The sequence below is a fragment of the Opisthocomus hoazin genome, chromosome 20 (assembly GCF_030867145.1).
Source record: "Opisthocomus hoazin isolate bOpiHoa1 chromosome 20, bOpiHoa1.hap1, whole genome shotgun sequence".
Taxonomy (NCBI): Eukaryota; Metazoa; Chordata; class Aves; order Opisthocomiformes; family Opisthocomidae; genus Opisthocomus; species Opisthocomus hoazin.
In genome coordinates this window covers 13,847,704-13,866,651 of record NC_134433.1, presented here as the reverse complement: position 1 = coordinate 13,866,651, position 18,948 = coordinate 13,847,704, and the positions used below count along the sequence as shown (strand labels likewise).

General features: G+C 48.2%; 1 protein-coding gene across 4 annotated transcripts in view; it reads right to left on the bottom strand.

The window, feature by feature from the left end:
* YPEL2 (yippee like 2) overlaps positions 1-15,744 on the bottom strand; it is a 39,287-nt gene extending 23,543 nt beyond the window's left edge. Inside the window, exons 1-5 of one of the 4 annotated variants that reach the window (XM_075439973.1) lie at positions 15,650-15,727; positions 9,650-9,905; positions 8,683-8,862; positions 8,235-8,364; positions 2,698-3,010 (exon numbers count right to left, since the gene is read on the bottom strand). In XM_075439973.1, the coding sequence (XP_075296088.1) occupies positions 2,698-2,814 (117 nt within the window). In that variant the 5' untranslated portion in view covers positions 2,815-3,010; positions 8,235-8,364; positions 8,683-8,862; positions 9,650-9,905; positions 15,650-15,727. Of the gene's footprint in view, positions 1-2,697; positions 3,011-5,044; positions 5,163-8,234; positions 8,365-8,682; positions 8,863-9,649; positions 9,906-15,649 lie in introns of those variants that run through there. The other 3 variants (XM_075439974.1, XM_075439972.1, XM_075439975.1) reach the window with 3 other exon arrangements.
* Between the last annotated feature and the right edge of the window lie 3,204 nt (positions 15,745-18,948).

Sequence of the window (18,948 nt, the reverse complement as noted above, 5' to 3'; positions counted from 1 at the left end):
TCCGTTTGCCACATTTTCGTAGGGAAAACCAGCGTGACAATTGCGCTGCCTGGTTCTCAGCTGCTAATATAAGGCTGTGATCAAAGAACTGCAGAAGGCCTCAGGAAGATGTTTAAAACCTAACTCAAACAGATAAAAAGACGACTATTTAAGTTTGCCTGGGAAAGTTTCTACACATATTGGAAACCCCCTGAGGCATGGACTGTCCTTCTGTTCTCAGTTTAATAGCCAGTTGTACAAATTATGATTGCACAATTACTTTTATAAGGCTTTCAATTACAGAAAGAATGTATCTTATTAAGGTTTATAACTCTGAGAAATTAAACCTAAAACCCCAAACCCTTTGCATTCAAGTTGCATGACCTGCTAGTGCTCCACCAGCAACGCGATCCCAACACTGTTACAAATTTACACCATGATCTACAATGAACTTTCAGAACGAGCAGATACAAGCACCACAGCACGCTGTAGTTAGTGCTTCCATAAATCAATACACGTAGCCTCACATTGTGCTTTCATACCTTCCCCCCGTGTCCACATTTTAGCAGTCAGCATTCTTGGGTAGTTACTGCATGCCTCGACGGCTGGAAGCTCAAATTCCAAGCAGTCTGCAGCACTGGCACTGCCCTGCTGGAAGCTACTGACCTGCAAAGCTGGTAAAAAAAACTAGGGGATGAGATGGATCATGGACATGAACATGGAGGGGAAGGAAGTGTCAAAGGTGAAGCCACTGGGCATGCACAGCTTTGTATTTTCCCTGGCTGAGGACCAGCTATGTCAAAAAATAAAAAGCAGAGCACAAATGCTAATCTGCTATAAAAACAAGCCTCCTTCTTCATCCAGTAAACCATCTTCTGTGTCCCAACCAAAATCCAGCTGGTAACAGCTCTCCCAGTGAAGAGGCAGGGGAGCGACTACACTATTTTACAGAGATCTCAGCTGAGCCCAGGAGCCCGAAGTCACACAGCTGATCCAAGAGGTCGAATGTATTTCCTATCCAGACCTGGGCACAGACTGCTGTTGACATTTACATTTCAAAACTTCCTTCTGTTGAGGAAATGCGCAACATCCTGCTCTTTAAAAGCTCGAGGCTTTGCGGTCCTCAAGGACAGTTCTGCTAAGAACCACTGCAGTTGTACCAGAACAAGGGGAGCCCCTGCGAAGCCCAGAATGACTCACAAGTGACAGCCTAATAGCACACTTGTCTATTCAGAAACTGCAAAACTCAAAATTGTAGCAGTCTGCAATCAGTATTATTCACACCACAATACTTCAAGTCTATTGTCTGGCATGGATACAACACCACAGATGTGTGGGTCAGCCTGGCCCACCCAACAACCAACAGAAACAGGAAGGAGAGAGCCTCCAGTGGAAGACAAGTCTGAACACCCAACACAGAGAATCCAAAGTGACCTCCACAGCTGCTAAGATGTCAACCCTGTAAGGACAGACGCCCTTGGTGCAAGGTGACACTTTCTAATCTTTTCCACGCAAACAGGAAGGGGGAGAGGCACTACACACTTTCTAACAGGCAGAGCACCTCTGTCCCTTGTGATCGTGGCCCTTCTCTCAAGGCCGCTCCAAGAAGCCGAACTGGTTTAAGTTGTGCACACGCAGGCACAGAGCTCAGCGCAATTTCCTCTCACCTCAGCTAATAAATCTTACAGTGTGTCTGCTTTTTCTGAACACAAATTTCATAAGCTGAATAAACTTTATGGAACAGTTGATTGCCAAGGCAGCCAAAACCTGGAAATGTGATGCCTGACCACAGCCAGGCACTGCAGGCTCCAATAAACACTCTGAGAAAGTTTAGTTTTCGCACTTCAAAGAAAGATCCTCTTACTGGCCTGCTCCCTCTGAAAAAGCCCCCTGATTTATTGGCTCTGAAAGCTTTTAATTTAGCTTATCCTCAAGATCCTTCCCCTTGTGATCAACAGATCAGGAGACAGGGCAAAATCCTTCCACTCTCCCCAGCTCAGAGCACAGCCTACCATCCATCCCTTGCTTTTTCACTGTGAAGTGGCTTCTTAATAGACTGGCAAAAATACGAGGGTCTGAGCAACAACTCGTTATCAGTCTTTGGAAAGCCATCTTGAATTTCAGTGGAAGCAGAGAACCTTCCCATAAATAGGGACCTGCTGTGGGTTTGCGTGGCAAGGTTTTGGTAGTGGCAGGGCTATAGGGGTGGCTTCTGTGAAAAGCTGCTAGAAGCAGGACAGGGCCTTAGTGCAGTCGCTCAGTAGAGCTCAGATCTTAACACAGAACGTCTCCAACTACCTCACCTCCAAATCATGATCATGCAACAACCCTTCGACTATGCTGACAAGCATGTACACGAATGAGAACCACAGCGAAGGTAATTCATGCAGTCCTGGCCATCAGTTACTGTGGTTTTACAGCTGGAAATGAGAGGAACGAGGCGGTATCATGGGAAGAGACAGATCACCAGTAAGCACTCCAGAGACATGAAGTTGCAAACCTGTCCCCTACAGCTATCTTCAAGCTCACTTAAAACAATAGCAGCAGCTCACAAGTAGATCCTTTAGGCTGAGAGCCCATTTTCCAAGCACCAACTGCGGTACTGGTTAAGGCCAGGCACTTCCAACAGCAGCTGACCTGCGATGCAAGCGAACGCACCCTTCTGCTCCCGGGAAGGAGGCGTCCGCCCAGCACCTGCGGGTGAGGCCAAGCACGTACCTTGGAAATGAGCTCATCGTGGTTGGCAAGATGAGCCCTGCAGTGAATGCAGCTGTAGGTCCTGTGGCACGAAGGCAGATATGCCTGGAAAGTCTTGGACCTTGTCATCTTCACCATTGGAGCCACTGAGCGCTGCGTGAACTCTGGGGTGGCCCAGGAGGCACTCCCACAGGATGGGTCGCACGGGAAACACCGAAAGACACAGGTAAAGGCCGTGGTTTGGCAGGTGATGGGTGTGGGGCAGGCTCCACACACTGGTGACTGCTTCAGAGGAGGAGGCTCAGGCAGAGGGAACGGGGGGCTTCACACACACCTAAGTTCCAAAAAAAAAAAAAAAAACAAACAACAGACAGAACACTCAGCTCACAATGGCCACAACGGTCTCCAAGCCCACAGGATTATCTAGGGTTTGACTGAGAGAGCAGGGAAGAGTCAGAGCAACCAGAAGACAAGCGTGATGTCTGCAGGTTCGATCAAGGAGGTCAGATTTTTATTCTCAGCTCAGTCACTGACTCACTGAGCGCTCTCACATCTTCCTGCTTCTGTTATCTACATCTTCCTATCGCTCCAACACTCGCAATCTCTATTTGCTCTTCCAACATTTAATGGATTTGGAAATAACTACAGAGGAGCAAAGACGCTAAGACGACCTTCATCAAGCCTAGTCTCCTACACACCTCTGGGGAATTACATGTGTCAGGTCCAGCTCCGCACCACCCCTCGGAGAAGCCGGGCTCTGTCGGCCGGGGAAAGCCGGGATGCAGAGCCAGCCCTGCCAGCCGCTGTCCTGTGTGACTCACTGATGCGACACCCGGGAAACCCGCGGGAAAGCTGGGAGCTGGACATAGGCTTCCCCAGCCACCAGGAAAGTACATGAGTCGCAAAACCAGTTCTTCTCTCCATTCTGCCCTAGATTCCACATGGGAAATGGAGGATTACTTCATTACACTCTCCTTCATAACTCCCTGCAACCTTTGAAGATAGAAGCTACTCTATGAACTGCACTCTAGTGTGGGTGGGGTTTTTTTCCTCACAGAACATCGGACAGCAGTCAAAGCAGGAGCAGACTCTGAAGACTATTCTTGATAGCAAGAGACAGTTAAAAATCCTACTGAGGATGGAAACACCTTTTTTTACAATCTGACATCATCTGACAGAACCTGCAAGGCAGCTCAAGTCTGGGTCTTTCTTTCTTGGCAGAAATCAGTTTTTCAGATCCCACATCTATAAGCCTCACCAGCTACAAATGTTTCTTTTGAGGATGGAAGAAGCATAAAGGGCATGGGAAGCAGCTCCCCTCCCTCCCTGACACATGGCGTGCATGCATGCTCTAGAAACTAATCATGAACTCTGGCTGCTCCTCCCATGAGGATTTTCCTTTCCATAAAACATGATTTTGTTCAGCTTGTGAGTCTGCACTTTGTGTATCAAATACTGGACCACCACCACCCACCCACCCACTCCCCGCAAAAAAACCCCACCACAAAATAAACCCCACACCTGACCTGCAATGGAAGTTTCTGAAGTGGACAAAAGAGAAAAGTACAAGAGCTTAAGAGCTGGTCTCTAAGCTGGCATGAGTAACCTGCCCGAAGCACAGCTGATAATCTTCCAGGTTAGAATAAAACCAGCCCAGGTCACTAAGCTGCTACGCTGCTAAAATAGCTCCCCGGAGCTTGCGTGTTAAGCTGGCTCTGCTGCTGCTCCGCAGACCTGCCTTCCCAGACAGCACCAGCCACGCACCCGGCTCGGGGTACGCTGCAGAGAACCGACGGACTGGGAACTGCTATGCAAATACATCTCCCTGGCTTGCTAAAGGGGAAACCATTAAAACAGCAGGATGGAAACCACAAAGTCAATCAGGGAACTGAACGCAGGACACAAGAAAATTGTTGTAGGAGGCAGTCCTGCGGAGCTCACAAGCATCCTATGTGAACGATGTCTTTTTCCCCGCGTTAGCATCAGTCAGAAACACCTCACTGTGACAAAACTGTCCAAGTCATACTGAATACAACAAAACTCAGACTGTGAATCCATTACTGCTGTCTGCTGGAAAGCCTCGTGTGTGATCACCGTCAGACAGCGAGATCTGCAAAAAAACCTCGCCACTTCAGTACCAAAGCACCATTTATGGAAAACCCCTTCTTCAACACTTCTGCTTTTAAGTCTTCTCGTCATTGTCAAAAAAAGAAGATTCAAGGTATCCAAGTTGCCTCAGCATTTCTGAAAGCTCTATCCACTGAACCTTCCATGAGCTGGAGGATCCCTGAAAGCCAGGCACGCTATCTGCAACTCTCCAGTAAACAGTTCCTGCAAGCACTGTACTGGAGGGTTGTCACAGGCTCACCTGGGCGCCGTTTGGTGCAGTCAAAGGTTCATTGTCTCATGACCATGCACAGTGCTCAACAGGAGGCAGGCACCCGGAAGACATGATACCCATTTTTTTCTGAAATATTTTTCCTCTGCTCTCCAGAAGGCAGATCCCTTACGTTCAAATGGGAAAAGAAAAAGAGTCTTACTCATCCTGCAAACTGCTGAGAAAGCATATCTATCATGATCATAACAGTCAGCACTTACATAGCACTTTTCATCCTTAAAGCGCTCTGCAAACTCTAATCAGATTAACCTTTTCCAATTAAAGTTACAGTGAGAGCTTTGGAAGATCCATCCTGACACAGAAGGGCTCACCTTCCAGCTTGTTAGGAGCTAAACCTCCTCTTGTTCAGCCAAAACAGGTCTTACCAGGAATTTATCTGGCCAACCCGTAGCTAAGCAGACTGCCTGTGCGCTCTTCAGTATATAGCTGCATCTCTGGATTTCAGCAAGATTTTTTACACGAATTGCAGAAATAAGAGAAGTCAGGCAGTCTTCACCTGTGTTCTGCCCCAGTTTTCCATTTGCACCAGAATTTTGCCAAAATAGAATTAGCTGTTCATTAGATAGCATTGTTTTCCCTTCCAAGGTGAGGGACACTTTGAGGATTGAACTCTTCTGTTTGCAACACGGCAGAAACAAGATGCAAAACCAAGCAGAATACTTCCTTATTTTCTGCTGATTAGATGTAACTAAAAGTAACACTTCCCAGCCTTCATGAACTAACTAAGTGCCCACCTTTACAGTCACAAGACAACAGAACCATATCCGAATTCCAAGCCCCTGATTCAGTAGTTGATATGCTATATCCCAGCCGTAACAGATCTCGCAGCCTGGAATTTATGAGCCATGTATCTTGTCCTCCAAGTGCAAGGAAGCAGGAGACTAAGTGTGCTCTTTCTGGGGCCAAACACAATTGGATTCCAAGGCAAAGCACCAAGCCCTGTCTGAAAGAACAGATTACACTGGACAGACCAGCTGGAGGAAAGCAGGAGGAAGGACTGGCAATCACTACCCAAACTCCTGAACAAGAAAACAGACTGTGTCTAAACCTTAGATTTCATTGATTTGTAATTAAATGGTGCAATCCCTTCTCTCTCTCTCCTTTTCTTCGGCACGGATAGGTAAATATACCAGCCACCGTTACTACCTCCCTCCCATACCGTCACGACAAACATTTATCTTCTGATCAGCTGCCCAGCACTGCAGTACAACAGCTGGAGAAAGCAGTCCATAGGCATCCTCAAAGCCAAATCGAGACACAGATGATACCCAACCAGAATAATACAAAAGCAATCCCTTAATTTGTTTTTTGCTGACCCCTCCATCCAGGCCTCCTAAGCACCAATGCTCTAGAACAACGAGTAAAACCAGAAATACTACAACTGCATTTATCTAACAGAGAAATGAACACACACGCGCACACAAATTACCTGCTGCAGGCAGCTTTCTGCAAATGCATTTAATAAGCATTCATTTATTTGACCTCATAACACATTTAACGTCAGCAAAAATATTTGACCTTTTAGAAGTGGACAAAAAAAATATTCAAGTGAGATGGTATCAGAGCATAGATTAAGATTAATTACAATTCCTGTTCTCTGTACTGTGCTGAGAAGACAAAACAAATTGATCTCTCTGCTTAAGGCAGGCGAAATAAAGATTCGCGAACTACGATCTTGGTGGGAAACCCTGGTAAGAAACTGCCTTGAAAAAAACTTCAAGTAAGCTCACCTATGACAGCCATAAGTTACAAAAGCTGACAGTCTGATTGCCTGTGTGCACTATCTGCCAAGCGCTCTGTCGCCATCACAGTAAGGGAGAGGAGGGGAAAAGCAATAGGAAATGCATTCCTACATCCTATGAGCACACCTAACAGCTTGTAAGGATCCATTTCTGTCTTGGATGTCACATCGAGATGCATCAAACAGGATCCATGGCTCTCAGCAATGCAAAAACCAACGTCCTGTATTTTCTTCTGTCCTAGCAGCAAGCACATTTGGATTAAAATGCATGTAACAGCTAACGGTGCATCCATTCTACTGTAGAACAAAGGCATGAGGATGATTTTAGGCTGTGCCTCTGGTTTTTCAGAATGACAAGTTAATATTCATCAACATCACTGAGAGCAGGCATGAGTGGAGCCATTCCATTCACTATAAAAAAAAAAAAAAGAGATGCTTTGATTGCTTTATCATCATGCCCAATACTGTTAGAGATGAGTATCTATCACCAGCAACACAATTCGGTGTTTTTGTTTTATCATTCTTCAAGAGAAATTTATCTCTGGAATGAACTCACTCAAGTCCATGGAATAGAAATCTGTGCATATTAATTAGCTCATGACAAGTCAGAAAACTGGTTTAGACAAAAGGAAAAAATTCTAGGGAAAAAGTTTTATCAACATCTTTTATCGTGGTTATCGGCGAGAGAATCAGCTGAATGCGCTACCTGCACGCAGCGTGTATGTTAGGGCTGCCCTGCTTAATCCTGTGAAGTTTTAAGCAGATGCCACCTTCATGAAGGAAAAATCATGACACGTTTTGCCATTCAAACAACTTTTTGGTTTGGTATTCACCCTCCACCTGTCCAACCGCCACTTTGCACATGAAGCTGACAGCAATTCAGGAAACACAAAAAAGGAGAAATGCTAAGTCTGTGCCAAACACTTGCTAGACGAGGCTAGTGCTTGTACAAGTCCATATGCCACAGCGGCACAGAACAAAAACTGTCACACACAAGGCTAATTTTGCATAAAACCCATGTGCAATGAAGCTCTAATGCAAGTGTTCCTGTTCATTCTGGCAGGACAAACAACAGGTTTGTTGAGTCTGAGTGTTTGTTTTAGGGACTATTTCATTTTTAAGATAAGAAACTTCAGTCAGTTAAATACTTCTTAGAACCTAGCAAATGCTATAGCAAGCTGCCTGTAGTAGCCTTGAAAAAAGTCTATTTGGAAAAATCACCCTTTCTTCTTTGGTGTCTCTCCTCACTAATACAGAGCGAGCTAGATACGTACTTATGCCGAATGTAATGAAAGCACAAGAGGAACCAGTTTTGGAGAGTTCTCCATTTCTACAAGGTCACAAACCGTAGCAGTCAGCGCTGCTTCAGGGTCCTGGCATTCTTCTAGCAAAATGCTTGAGGTAAGCACACTTACTTACCAGGGTTTTCCTGACATGGAAACTGCCTCGACATTGCTTAACGCATTGCAGGTTAAAAGGAAGGCTAGTCTCTAAGGTGATAAGCTGAAGCTGGGAGTCGGGGTTTAAAGCCCAGTTTTGCTGGTCCTCCCTATGGAAGAGAAATTAGTGTCAGAATGTCAGGTGCTGAACCCTCAGAGACACCTGACACAGCTAAGGAGCTTCACATGCTGATAATGTAGTAACTGCAACAAAAGATCCTGGTTTGGGGCAGTCCTGGAGATCCTCACTGCCACACACGACTGCAACAGCTTTGGAAAAGATGAAGCCAGTTCATCTGAAGGTAGGAGGGCAGGCAGTATGTTATGAAAGTCCTCAAAAGAAAGGATGGCCATTCTGAATTTAACCACGGGACATAAAGGAAAGCCAAGAAAGGAGTTTAAATAGCATATGGGTGTACATAATGTACCTGTACTCCTTCAGTATCCAGTTTCTGAAATGCACCGCTTTCAAACCCTTGATAAGATGACACTGCAGGCAGCTCAGCAGTCCTAGCACGACCAACAAAAGTCATTACTGATACATGAACTGTAAGTGTCCTTCTCTAATGCCTGCACTCCTTCAGCTCATTCTCCAAACCTTGCAATCCCTTGGAGACAGGAAAATAACAAGAGAAATGGTAAAAGACAGCCGGCAGGAATCCTCTGCATTTACTTTTATCAGATACATGGACACAATTGCAATACAAACAATAGGATGGAGCAGGTTTCTCACTTGGACCACCTTCAACTAGAAATGTACTTATCCCCCTTTATTCCCCTCAGTATCTCCTAGCAAGTTACCGCATTGCTGTGGGCCCTTGTTCTCTCTTCTGCACACTGGAGACAGCAGCCTTTGCCGCTGGGAAGCATGTTCTGATTTGGGAAAAAGGATATGGATGGATGGATGGATGGATAAAGGCGATACCGATGGCAAACAGCATTGCAGACAATTGCCAGGTACCCACTAGAGGGCATCAAGAAGAGCCTCAGCACGGAGCAATGGCAGCCTGTCTGGTCATAGTGAACCCAGGCACACGCCAACCGCGCTGCGCCTGCCCTGCTCCAGGTACCAGGGCCAATCTGTGGGAAACACACCAGAGTTCCTGTTCTGCTGAATAGCTATCAATACTAAAACCGTCATTACAATTATATTAATCATGTTTGGGGGGGGGGGGGGGGGGGGGTGTTTGAGTTTTTTTTCCCCTTCTTTTTTTAAAAACAGGCCACATCAGTTGATGGTCTGTCAACAATCTACCCATCAAAAATGGACTCAGCATTGCTACAACAAGCTTCCTGGTCCTTCTCTGATGGAGGGGATTTCTATGGAGACAACGTAGAAGGTACATAAAAATGAGCTAAAACTTAAAAGTAACAAACAGCAAGTCTTAAACTCACTTTGGGTTGGAATTTAAGCCTGTCTAGCTTTGTCACTGTATACGCTATTAAGCAAAAACTTTCTGGTATTGAAATACAGCGCACAGCTGACCGGAAAGCAGAGGAACAGGTTAAATCAGTGAAGACAGCGCAGAGATGCTTCTTTCCTGGCTGCAGCCTACAGAGACCAGATGACCATGAGAACTTTCTGACTTTCTTTACAGATCTCGGGCTGGATTCGTCCCATTCAGCGTCAGAAGTGCCAACTCATCTCTCCCTGCAATTCAGAACAAAGCACACTGTTCAAAACGATCCACTCGGACACACCATGGACACCACTGGGAAGCAGGGTAGGGAAATAATTCTGGGAATTTTAATCAAATTCTTCCCTTTACGATTTCATCTCAAAAGGCACAGGACACCTAGCACACACCATCTCACAGGGCTGGCTTCAAAATTTATTACCTTTTCCGAGCCTGTCTCAGAAACCACATGAATAAGGACTGCAAGATTCAGCCTCCACCAAAGGCTGACTGACACCTCTGCCTGAATTTCTCTTCCCACTCTCCTACGAGTTGCCTGGCAGCGATATTTTTGCAATGCAGAAGAGCCTGCGCTGCTGATAACAAGCAGCATGGCAAGCGTTCTAGCTGCAAGCTGCCCACCTTTGCTCTGCAGGTACGCGCCATCACAGCTGAATTCAAGAACCAGTTGCAATAGATGCCAGCGTGCGTTACCAGACTGCAGGAGCAAACACATGCAGAAAAGCATCACGGTCGGCCAGGACAAATTAGAAACCAGCCAGCACTTTTGCTCCTACCAGCAAATCCCACTTGTGCCACAAATAAACAAAAACTGTAAGCTGAACGAGTTTAAAACACAAATGACTCCATTTCCTCCTTTACATTTTGCAAAAACTCATGCCAGCACCCCCCACAACATAACAGCCCTTCATCTGAATTGGCCAAGTAGATCAGATGCACTTGAGCGAGATAACAGCAACGGCTCCAGCAAGCTGTAGGAGGTAGCTCCTCAAATCATGCCCACCCTTCTGCTGAAGAAAGCTACACGTTCAGTGCGATGGCCACATTTGGAGCCATCGATCAAGGACATCGCACTTTGCCAGTATTACACATACACAGTGTTCTACAAAATGAAAGACGACCCTCACCTTGCTGTTCTAGTACCAACCTGAACTAATGATATCAAGGAAAAGCTCTTCCCATCCAACTGACCAATTACTGACAAAATGGAAACAATCTTTATCTTCCCTTCCTCATTTGTCTGGATTGTAGAACAGCCTAGCTATCCAAATCACCTCTTATGGTTACATTTCCTTTGTGCTCCTCACATTGCTCTACTATCTTCCTTTTTGGCAAATGTAGGTATGACTAGGATTCAATTAATCTGGTCTGCAGGATGGATCATCTGTTTCTCTGATAAAGGCTGGGTACTGACAAGCAACACAGTGAGAACGTTTATCTATTGCAAGTATCCTTCCAATATCCTCAAAGTCATTTGTAGTCGAAAGAAGATCTGCCACAGCTGCCTGTCATGACTTACTATTTGCAAGCTCCCCTTGTCAAATCCTGTAAGTTTTCATCTGCTCACGAAACCCATCTGCTCAGAGGGTCCTTCCCAGAAGCATCTTGTAACGAGCCTTGCACTGCCCAGCAGCACATCTGTCACAGGAGAGACAGTGACTTCATCTGCTACTCTGCTACGTCTGTCTCTTTCTGACTAATGCTAAGGACAAGATGTTGAATTTTGACTGATCTCTGCCAGTAACACTTTTTATGCAACACATATTAACGAGGTACATACTTTCCGTGGCAGTTCAGCCATCGTCCTTCCAGCTTTCATTGCCACTGAAGGCATAGCAACCCACAAGTCAAGGGGGCAGCCGGGTGAAGATTTATAGCTTGAATCTTCACATGACAGATACTTTATAACTAAATCTAGTTTAAGACAGTGAAGTCAGCTGTTACCTTGCCAATTTTTGTCATTAGTTCCTCCTGGATATCCTCACTAGCCTGCATGTTACTGCCAAGGTATGTGAACTTACTCACCTCTTACAGTCTGTGCCCACTGACGCATGCTTGAGCTGGGAGTTCCTGGGATTCTCGTTAAGGTTTTTTTTCTTCTCCCACAGTTAATTATTAACTCCATCTTTTTTTGTGATGCTGGACAATCTGTTTTTAATAACGTATTACTAAAGGATGGCTCAAGCAATATTCCATCAGTGAAACTTCAATCTTCCGAAGTTCTGTGGCCGAGCTATGCAACACCTAGGTCCTACCACGCTACATTTTTGTCCTCATAAATGAAGTCACTGCCAACGTGAAACAGGAGACGTGAGAGTGCGGCTCTGACACCACTCTGCCTTCCCTCTGAGCAGATCAAAAAGTTCTCTGAAGGGCAAATCCAAAGCATTCTCAGCTTTTGAAACTTTCAATAGCCTTTGCTCAACCTCGGGAGAATAGTTCTGTGTAAGTCAAAACTGCAGTAAAAAAGAATGTCAAAAAGCTGCATACTTTTGCGAGCCAGCAAAACATCTCACCTTTTAACGTGCTATACCAATACTCAAACAGGTGGAAAAGAATCAGTCTCTAGGTGGACGCATAAGCCTGCGTGGAGGGACCGGAAGGCAGCTCTTACGGGTTGCATTCCCATAACTTCCAATGACTCACATCGCCTGGCACTACCATTTGTTAAAGCAAGAGTGAAACAGAGATAATAGCTATTTACTAAAAACAGAGGAGTGTGATTAGCTTTAATTAGCATTGTCAAGTGACTTGAGATTGTCAGGTACAAGATGTGGGAGAACTAAGTCTCATTAATTATGTTATTTCCTGCAGCCTTAAGTGGCTTGGCCAGTCCAGTGATGCTTCCGGAGACGAAGCTGCTCCCAACACCCGATACATCCCATATCGGTGGGTGAAAACACTCTCAGACTGGTCTGGCAGATGCAGCTATCAAGCAGAGGGTCGCAAAGCCAGAACGCAAGAACAACCAGCTCACATACTGCAGGGCAACAACCCAGCCCAACAAACGAGAAATTAAAAGGCAATAAGACACGGCAGAAAACACTTGGAGAGAGAACCAAACCTCGTGCAGGACAAAGAGCAGGGACCGATGGCGCAACAGGGAGCATGACTCAGGCCCAGGACCCAGCACTCCTGAGCAGCAGCCCACCCAGAAAAGTCTATTTTCTTACCCCCAAAGATGACAAACTATAGAATGCCTCTGTTTTGGGGAGAAAGAGATACAGATCCTCAATCAACATCACACCACCAACAGACATGCTGATTCACCAGCTAAAGTTCTGTTCTAAAGAAATGAAAAATACTGGAGTCGGAATAGTCCATCTCTTCTATGGACTCACCTTGGTTTCTGGAAAGAAAAGGAAACCTATCCTTAGCCTCTAGTTACTGTGATTAGATCTAGAAGACAAGACCTTCAAATTGAAAAGAACAGAAAAGCAAACATCCTGAAGGATCAACTTACAGGTTTTCCCCCTCTGTTGAAGCGGGGGAAAAAAGGAAGCTGTGTATTTTGATATGGTTTCAAAGCAATAAATACACTCTGCTACAACCTTCTCCCTTGAACCTCCACTGAGCAGCTCCGCAGCAGCTAAGAATTGAACTCTCAATTCCTCCATCCCAGACTCCACTTTGTGATGCCTCTTGAAGCCCACTGCTCCAGTGCTTCACAGCTGACCTCTAATGAAGACTCTGCTTAAGTTCAAGCAAACACAGGTTTGCCACCCAATGGCCGAAGCCCAACGGAAGCCTGGCTTTATTGGTGTTTCGTCAAGAGGCTTCCACGCACACGGTCAATGGCAAGGCCACGATGCAAGAACAACAAATAAATGCTTTTTACTCCTCTGCAACCCTTGTGTAGTACCACGCCAGATCAAGGAGCTCCCACTTTCTAAACTGCTAGCTAGGACCTACACTGGAGTGACCAGTTCCTTAATTGAATTCTCTCTCAGCAACACGTATTCAACCCATGAGTCAAGGAGCCTTTCGGGGAATGTGGACTTGCAGGTAGCAATGTCGTCTTCCTTAATACAAGTCTGACTCAACTACCCACACCAAACAGCAAAGAAAGGAAATCACTTACTCAAAAATCTGTCGATCCAGAGCACACAAGGGAGCTCAATGACCAATACAGTTTTGCCAGTTATTCTGACCCTTGCACCACAAAAGGGACACCTGCAAAGAAAGCTTTACAAAAAAAAAAAGCAAGCGCAGCAGCTGACATCATCAAATGAAAGCAATGTCTCTGCCCTCCCTACAGCATTTCCAACTTCAGCTTCAAAGCACAAGGCTCACTTTCAAATGGTCTTTCAACAGAAAACAAGAATTAGGGATCCAGTGAGAAAAGGAGAACATCTTAATTCCCTATTCAAGCACTGCCGTTACACAGCAAACAATGTTTACAAGAAACCAGAGGCGTGGATCCCAGGAAACCAGAGGCATGGATCCCAGCGCGATGAGATCTTAAACAAAATCAATGGGAGTGCTCTGGAAGAATGAAGTCACAAAACATATCCTCTCCAGGCAGAATCCTCTCATGGCTTGTAAGCAGAACTCTCTCAGTGTCTGCTTGTTTACAACTGCCTAACGCAGCACAGGCCTCTCTGTGCTACCCAGCATGAGCTGTAAGTCACTGTAAACGCATTAGCAGAAAGGCCTTATCCGGAGCAGGTAGCAGGCCGAGGAGGGCAATGCCGGGAGGCAGGTGCACCGTCCCACCCCTTGGTCTACTGCTGGCTGCAAGCTACGAACACCAGTTCGGAGGGCCTTCCTCCTGCTGTGTTTTAAAACCAAGGCCAGATTCACTCTAGTAAACTGCAGGTGAAGGGGGAGAGGATTCAACTTCTTTTTCTACACCATTAAAATCACATTTTAAACTGGAACATTTCAAGTACTTTTTACTTAAAAAATCAGCATTAAAACCTTATGCTAGGACCCGTGGCTTGCTCCATGGCTACTTTATCTCAAACTTCTCTGGATCAAACCCAGAAGTTTCCGTGGAGAAGCACAAGACAAAGGACCCCCGACATCTCACCTTCCAACCTCGGACCACAGCACAGTGCTCCACAGAAGGGGAAGCGGCTACACACTTAACCACAGGCTAAAGCAACACCACAGACTGGCCGGGTTACGCCAGCTCCCTTGGGGGGACCAGTTTGAACGCACCTCATGCGGAAACTGCCTGGCTTTGACGCCAAGCATCACCCAGGGCTGAAGCTGCCCTCTCCACGGGCTGACCCTGGCTCCCTGCGATCTCCCTTCTGCCACCCCGGCCGTGACGCTGCTCCCGTGGCGCAGAGCGGCGGGGAACGGCCAGGCTCCAGCAGCAGCGCTGGCGAACAGAGCGGCGGCAGGGCTCCTCTCCCCGCTGGGCAGCCGCACCCCGGGCCCCGCCGCTCGGGAGGAGCCCCCGGGCCAAGACGCTGTCACCCCGCACCGGGGGCTTTCATGATGCATCTACCTGCTACGGCGAGAGGGGAGCGAGGAAGGACCGTCCCCCGCTCCTCCTCCTCCTCCCGCGGGCAGCCAGCCCCGGCCCCGCTCCCCGAGGTCCCTCCCGTTGACTCCCTCCCTCGCCCGGAGCGTCTGGGGCAAGGCCAACCCCCCTGGCCCGGCCTGCGCGCTGCCCCTCGGCCGCTCTCCCGGGCTCGGACCTGTTGCCCTCCCCGCCGCCGGCCCCGCAGACAAAGGCCGCCGTCGCTCGCCGAGCCCGTCTCGCCTGCTGCCCGCCCCCGGGTCGCCGCAGGCCCTATGCTCCGAGGCGGCGGGGCTGCCTTGAGAAGGGACCGCCTCACCGCGGGGCCACCGGGACCCTAAGGGAGCGCCCCCGCAGCCCCGCCACGGAGGAGGGGGGGGGGGGGAAGCACCGACGCCGCGGCTGTGGCGCAGCTCCGCGCGGCGGCCCAGCCTCGGCCCCGCCACCTTCCCGGGCAGCTGCACCGCCCCCCGCCGCCCGGCCCTCGCCCCCCACCGCACTCACTCGCCGCGGCGCGGCCGCCTCCAGCGCGTCCCCAGCGCAGACGGAGCGCGCCGGCCGACGGTCACCAGGCAGCCCCGCAGCGCCCTCTCCCTCCCCTTATAGCCGCTCCCGCGAGCCTGCTGGCCCTGAGCGGCAGCGCCGGGCGCCAATCGCCGCCCGCTGGCACATAGCAACACCCCGGCGGTTGGCTACGACCAGCCGCAGCCCATTTTTTCGAGGCCAATCAGAGCGGGAGGCCGGCAGGGGCGCTCCCGCCCTCCCCGCGGCGCACACACACACAGAGACACAGACGCCTGCGTCGCTCAGACAGCAGCTGGGGCGGCGGCAGCCAATGGGAGCGGCCCTCGCGCGGCCGGCGTGGAGCGCGCGGGGGGGGGGGGGGGAATAACAAACAGGCGCGCTTCCTCTTAAAGGCGCATGCGCCGCGTCCGCCTGGGGGGGTGGGGGAACCACGGGGGGCAGCGGCCGTTCCCCACGCAGCGGGCGGCAGCCACGATCCCGGGCAGCGGCGGCAGCGCCGGGGGAGGCTCCGTACGCGCGCGTGCAAGCGGCGGGGGGATGCCGCACCGCCCTGCCGCAGCGCCCGGGGCTCCGCAGCGGAACTCTCCCCCGTGCCCCGCGTGGCTGCTCAGCCCTCTCAGAAGGCAGCTTCAATTCTCAGAAGGGCTTTAATTACGGCAAATCCGTGGCAAAGGCCAGGCTGGAGGGGAAGGGGGAGCCGCCGCCCCTTTCCAACAGACTGCGATCGGTTTCTGTCTCCCCCTGCCAAAGCAATTAGTCCAGCGGTAATTACCGCTGCCTGCCTGGCCAGAGGGGTTCGGACTCTGCGGCAGAGGAAGGCACAGCTGACAGCCCGCCGTGACCGGCCCCCAGCCCTAACCCGGCTGCTCAGACACCCCAGAGCCCCGTCAGCAGCAGGAGGACTGCCTGCGAATGAAGGTATTGGACATTTCTCCTGGAAATCTCCATTAGCTTCATCCCGCTGCTCGCCGTGGTTTTTCCCAGCAGCAATCTTGGCACCCAAAGGCCTGCAGGCGCGCTCAGCATGTACACGGATGTACACAGATGTACATGTATGTACACACACGTACACACACGCACAGCTACACCAGGAGAAAGCGCAAGGGCCGCACGAAAGGCCACCGCCTGGAAGCGCTGCGCTGAGGAGAAGCAGCGGCTGCGAGCAGGCCGAGCTGGAGGCTGCTCAGCGCCCGCTGCGCAGCTGCAGCTCCCCACGGCGCAGGCACCGCGCTGGCAGCGCCGAGAGCAGCAACCCATGGCTGCCCCAGCGCAGCTTCAGCGGCACGGGGAGCTCTCCTGTGCTCGCAGCGAGGGAGAAAAGTTATCTACATAGTTATCTATATCTTATTAGCTGAAATATACATTGCTTTATGAGTTTATTCTTGTTCGAACACTCTACTGCTTTAGCAAATTCTTAAGCATAGTTTTCAGCAATTCTCTAGTTATTGATAATTACTGGTAACTGCCAGTGTTCCATGTGTTAAATATAGGGACTCAAATACACACCAAGTAAGGGGCAATACAAGGTAACATCCCTGTTAGCTGTGATACTCTTTATTTTTTAATTACACATGGGTTGAAAAATAACCTTCTACCTCGTGCTAGAAAGTTACAGAGTTTTCTTCCACACAGGCAGAACACACCCCTCTGATCACCTTACTAAGACGCACGCCAGCTAGCTCAGGGACTCTACAGATCAGATTTTACAATACAAAATGACATTTTCTCCTGTAAGCCAGTGGCACCACCAAGTACATTTTAAATATGCTGTTAATGAAGATTCAGGCACCATGGCAGTTACCAGCCAGTAAACACACTCAAATGAAGAAGGAAATTGCTGTGTTATCTTTAGACTGCTACAACAGCAACAGGAGCCTACTCTGCAGGCTTACTTTAAGCTTCTTCTTTTCTTCGACAGCCTCTTCAGGCCCAGCAGCACGAGCTGATACATCAGGTTTTTAGACCATCTCACCGGTGCTAAGCGAAGCCGTATTTAACACATCCAGACAAGGTTACGTGCAGGAAGTGGTGAAAAAATTTGCTTGAACTTTAAATCACCGAGACTTCTGAGAAGTAACCACAAGCGCCCAGAGTTGAAACCATCAGCAAAATAAATTTACACATCATCAAGAAGCTGCTGCGTAACAGTGAAATTTTTGTTTTCACCCAAAAGCAAGCTGTGCAGCAGAATTTTCAGTCTGCTAAGAAAAATACATTATTTACAAGGAGAACATGAAGGTCCTTTATATATACACAAAGCTCTCTTGTATTAAGCCTGCTTTAGGATGGTGGTTAATTGGAATTACATTGATGCAAGTTCAGCATCACCACGGAAATCTAGGGTTCACACAGCTTTGAAGTTGTAGAAAAACAAGACCATAAAAAACAGCCCAAAATTTCTTCTTGAGACTATATGCTAATCCTCATGATTTATGAAAACTGGAAGCTTTTTTCAGGGTAACAGTGCTTCATTTGCAGCATTTCACTTGGTTTGGAAAAATAAAATGGTAGTTGGGTCCTCGTTACTTTCTCATACAATTTTCAAGCCACATTTTCACATTTGATTCTGTATTTCAGAGTTTGGTTGCAAACTTTGTGAGCACAGCTTCCTCAGCATCATGAATGCTTTCACTGGGCTAAGCTTTTGGGAAATTCAGTAATTTAAAAAAAATCTGAACTTTGGATCTAACCTATTTGACAGTTCAGCTTTCAACTGAACAGCTAAGCCAGATTTTTAACTTCTCTACTTGCAAACATGCATTTTTTTGAGCCTGAACAGCACAGCTAGTGTTTCCCTGTTCAGTGCCTGACATCAGTTTCAACTTCTATTATCATTTGCACTAGAAAAGCCTAACTGATAAGGCATCACTGACTGGGGCTAACTTTTGCTGCTCCATTACCACAGCAATATTGAGAGGAAAGGAAGTATCGGACCACTCACCGAGATACCACCTCGACATTTTTATTGCTGCATTAGAATTAAGTGGTACTCAAAATCTGCTAAAAATCTCAGTTTCTAGGCACTCCCAAATGTTATCGGTAGCTGGTGTTACTGGCCTTGTAATCAAGATACCTCGCCTAATATGGCCCTTCTTCTTTATTTCTAAAGCGGGGATACTTCAAACTTCTTTCAGAGCCATCAGGACACAACATCTTCAAGAACTTCAGACCAAAGAAAGGTTCTTTCGTCTATTAGCAGTAGGGTTTCTTCCCCCCCCCCCTCACGGCATCACTGGTTTTGGTCCAGCAACGACCCAGCAAGCGTTCCCCAGCCCTGG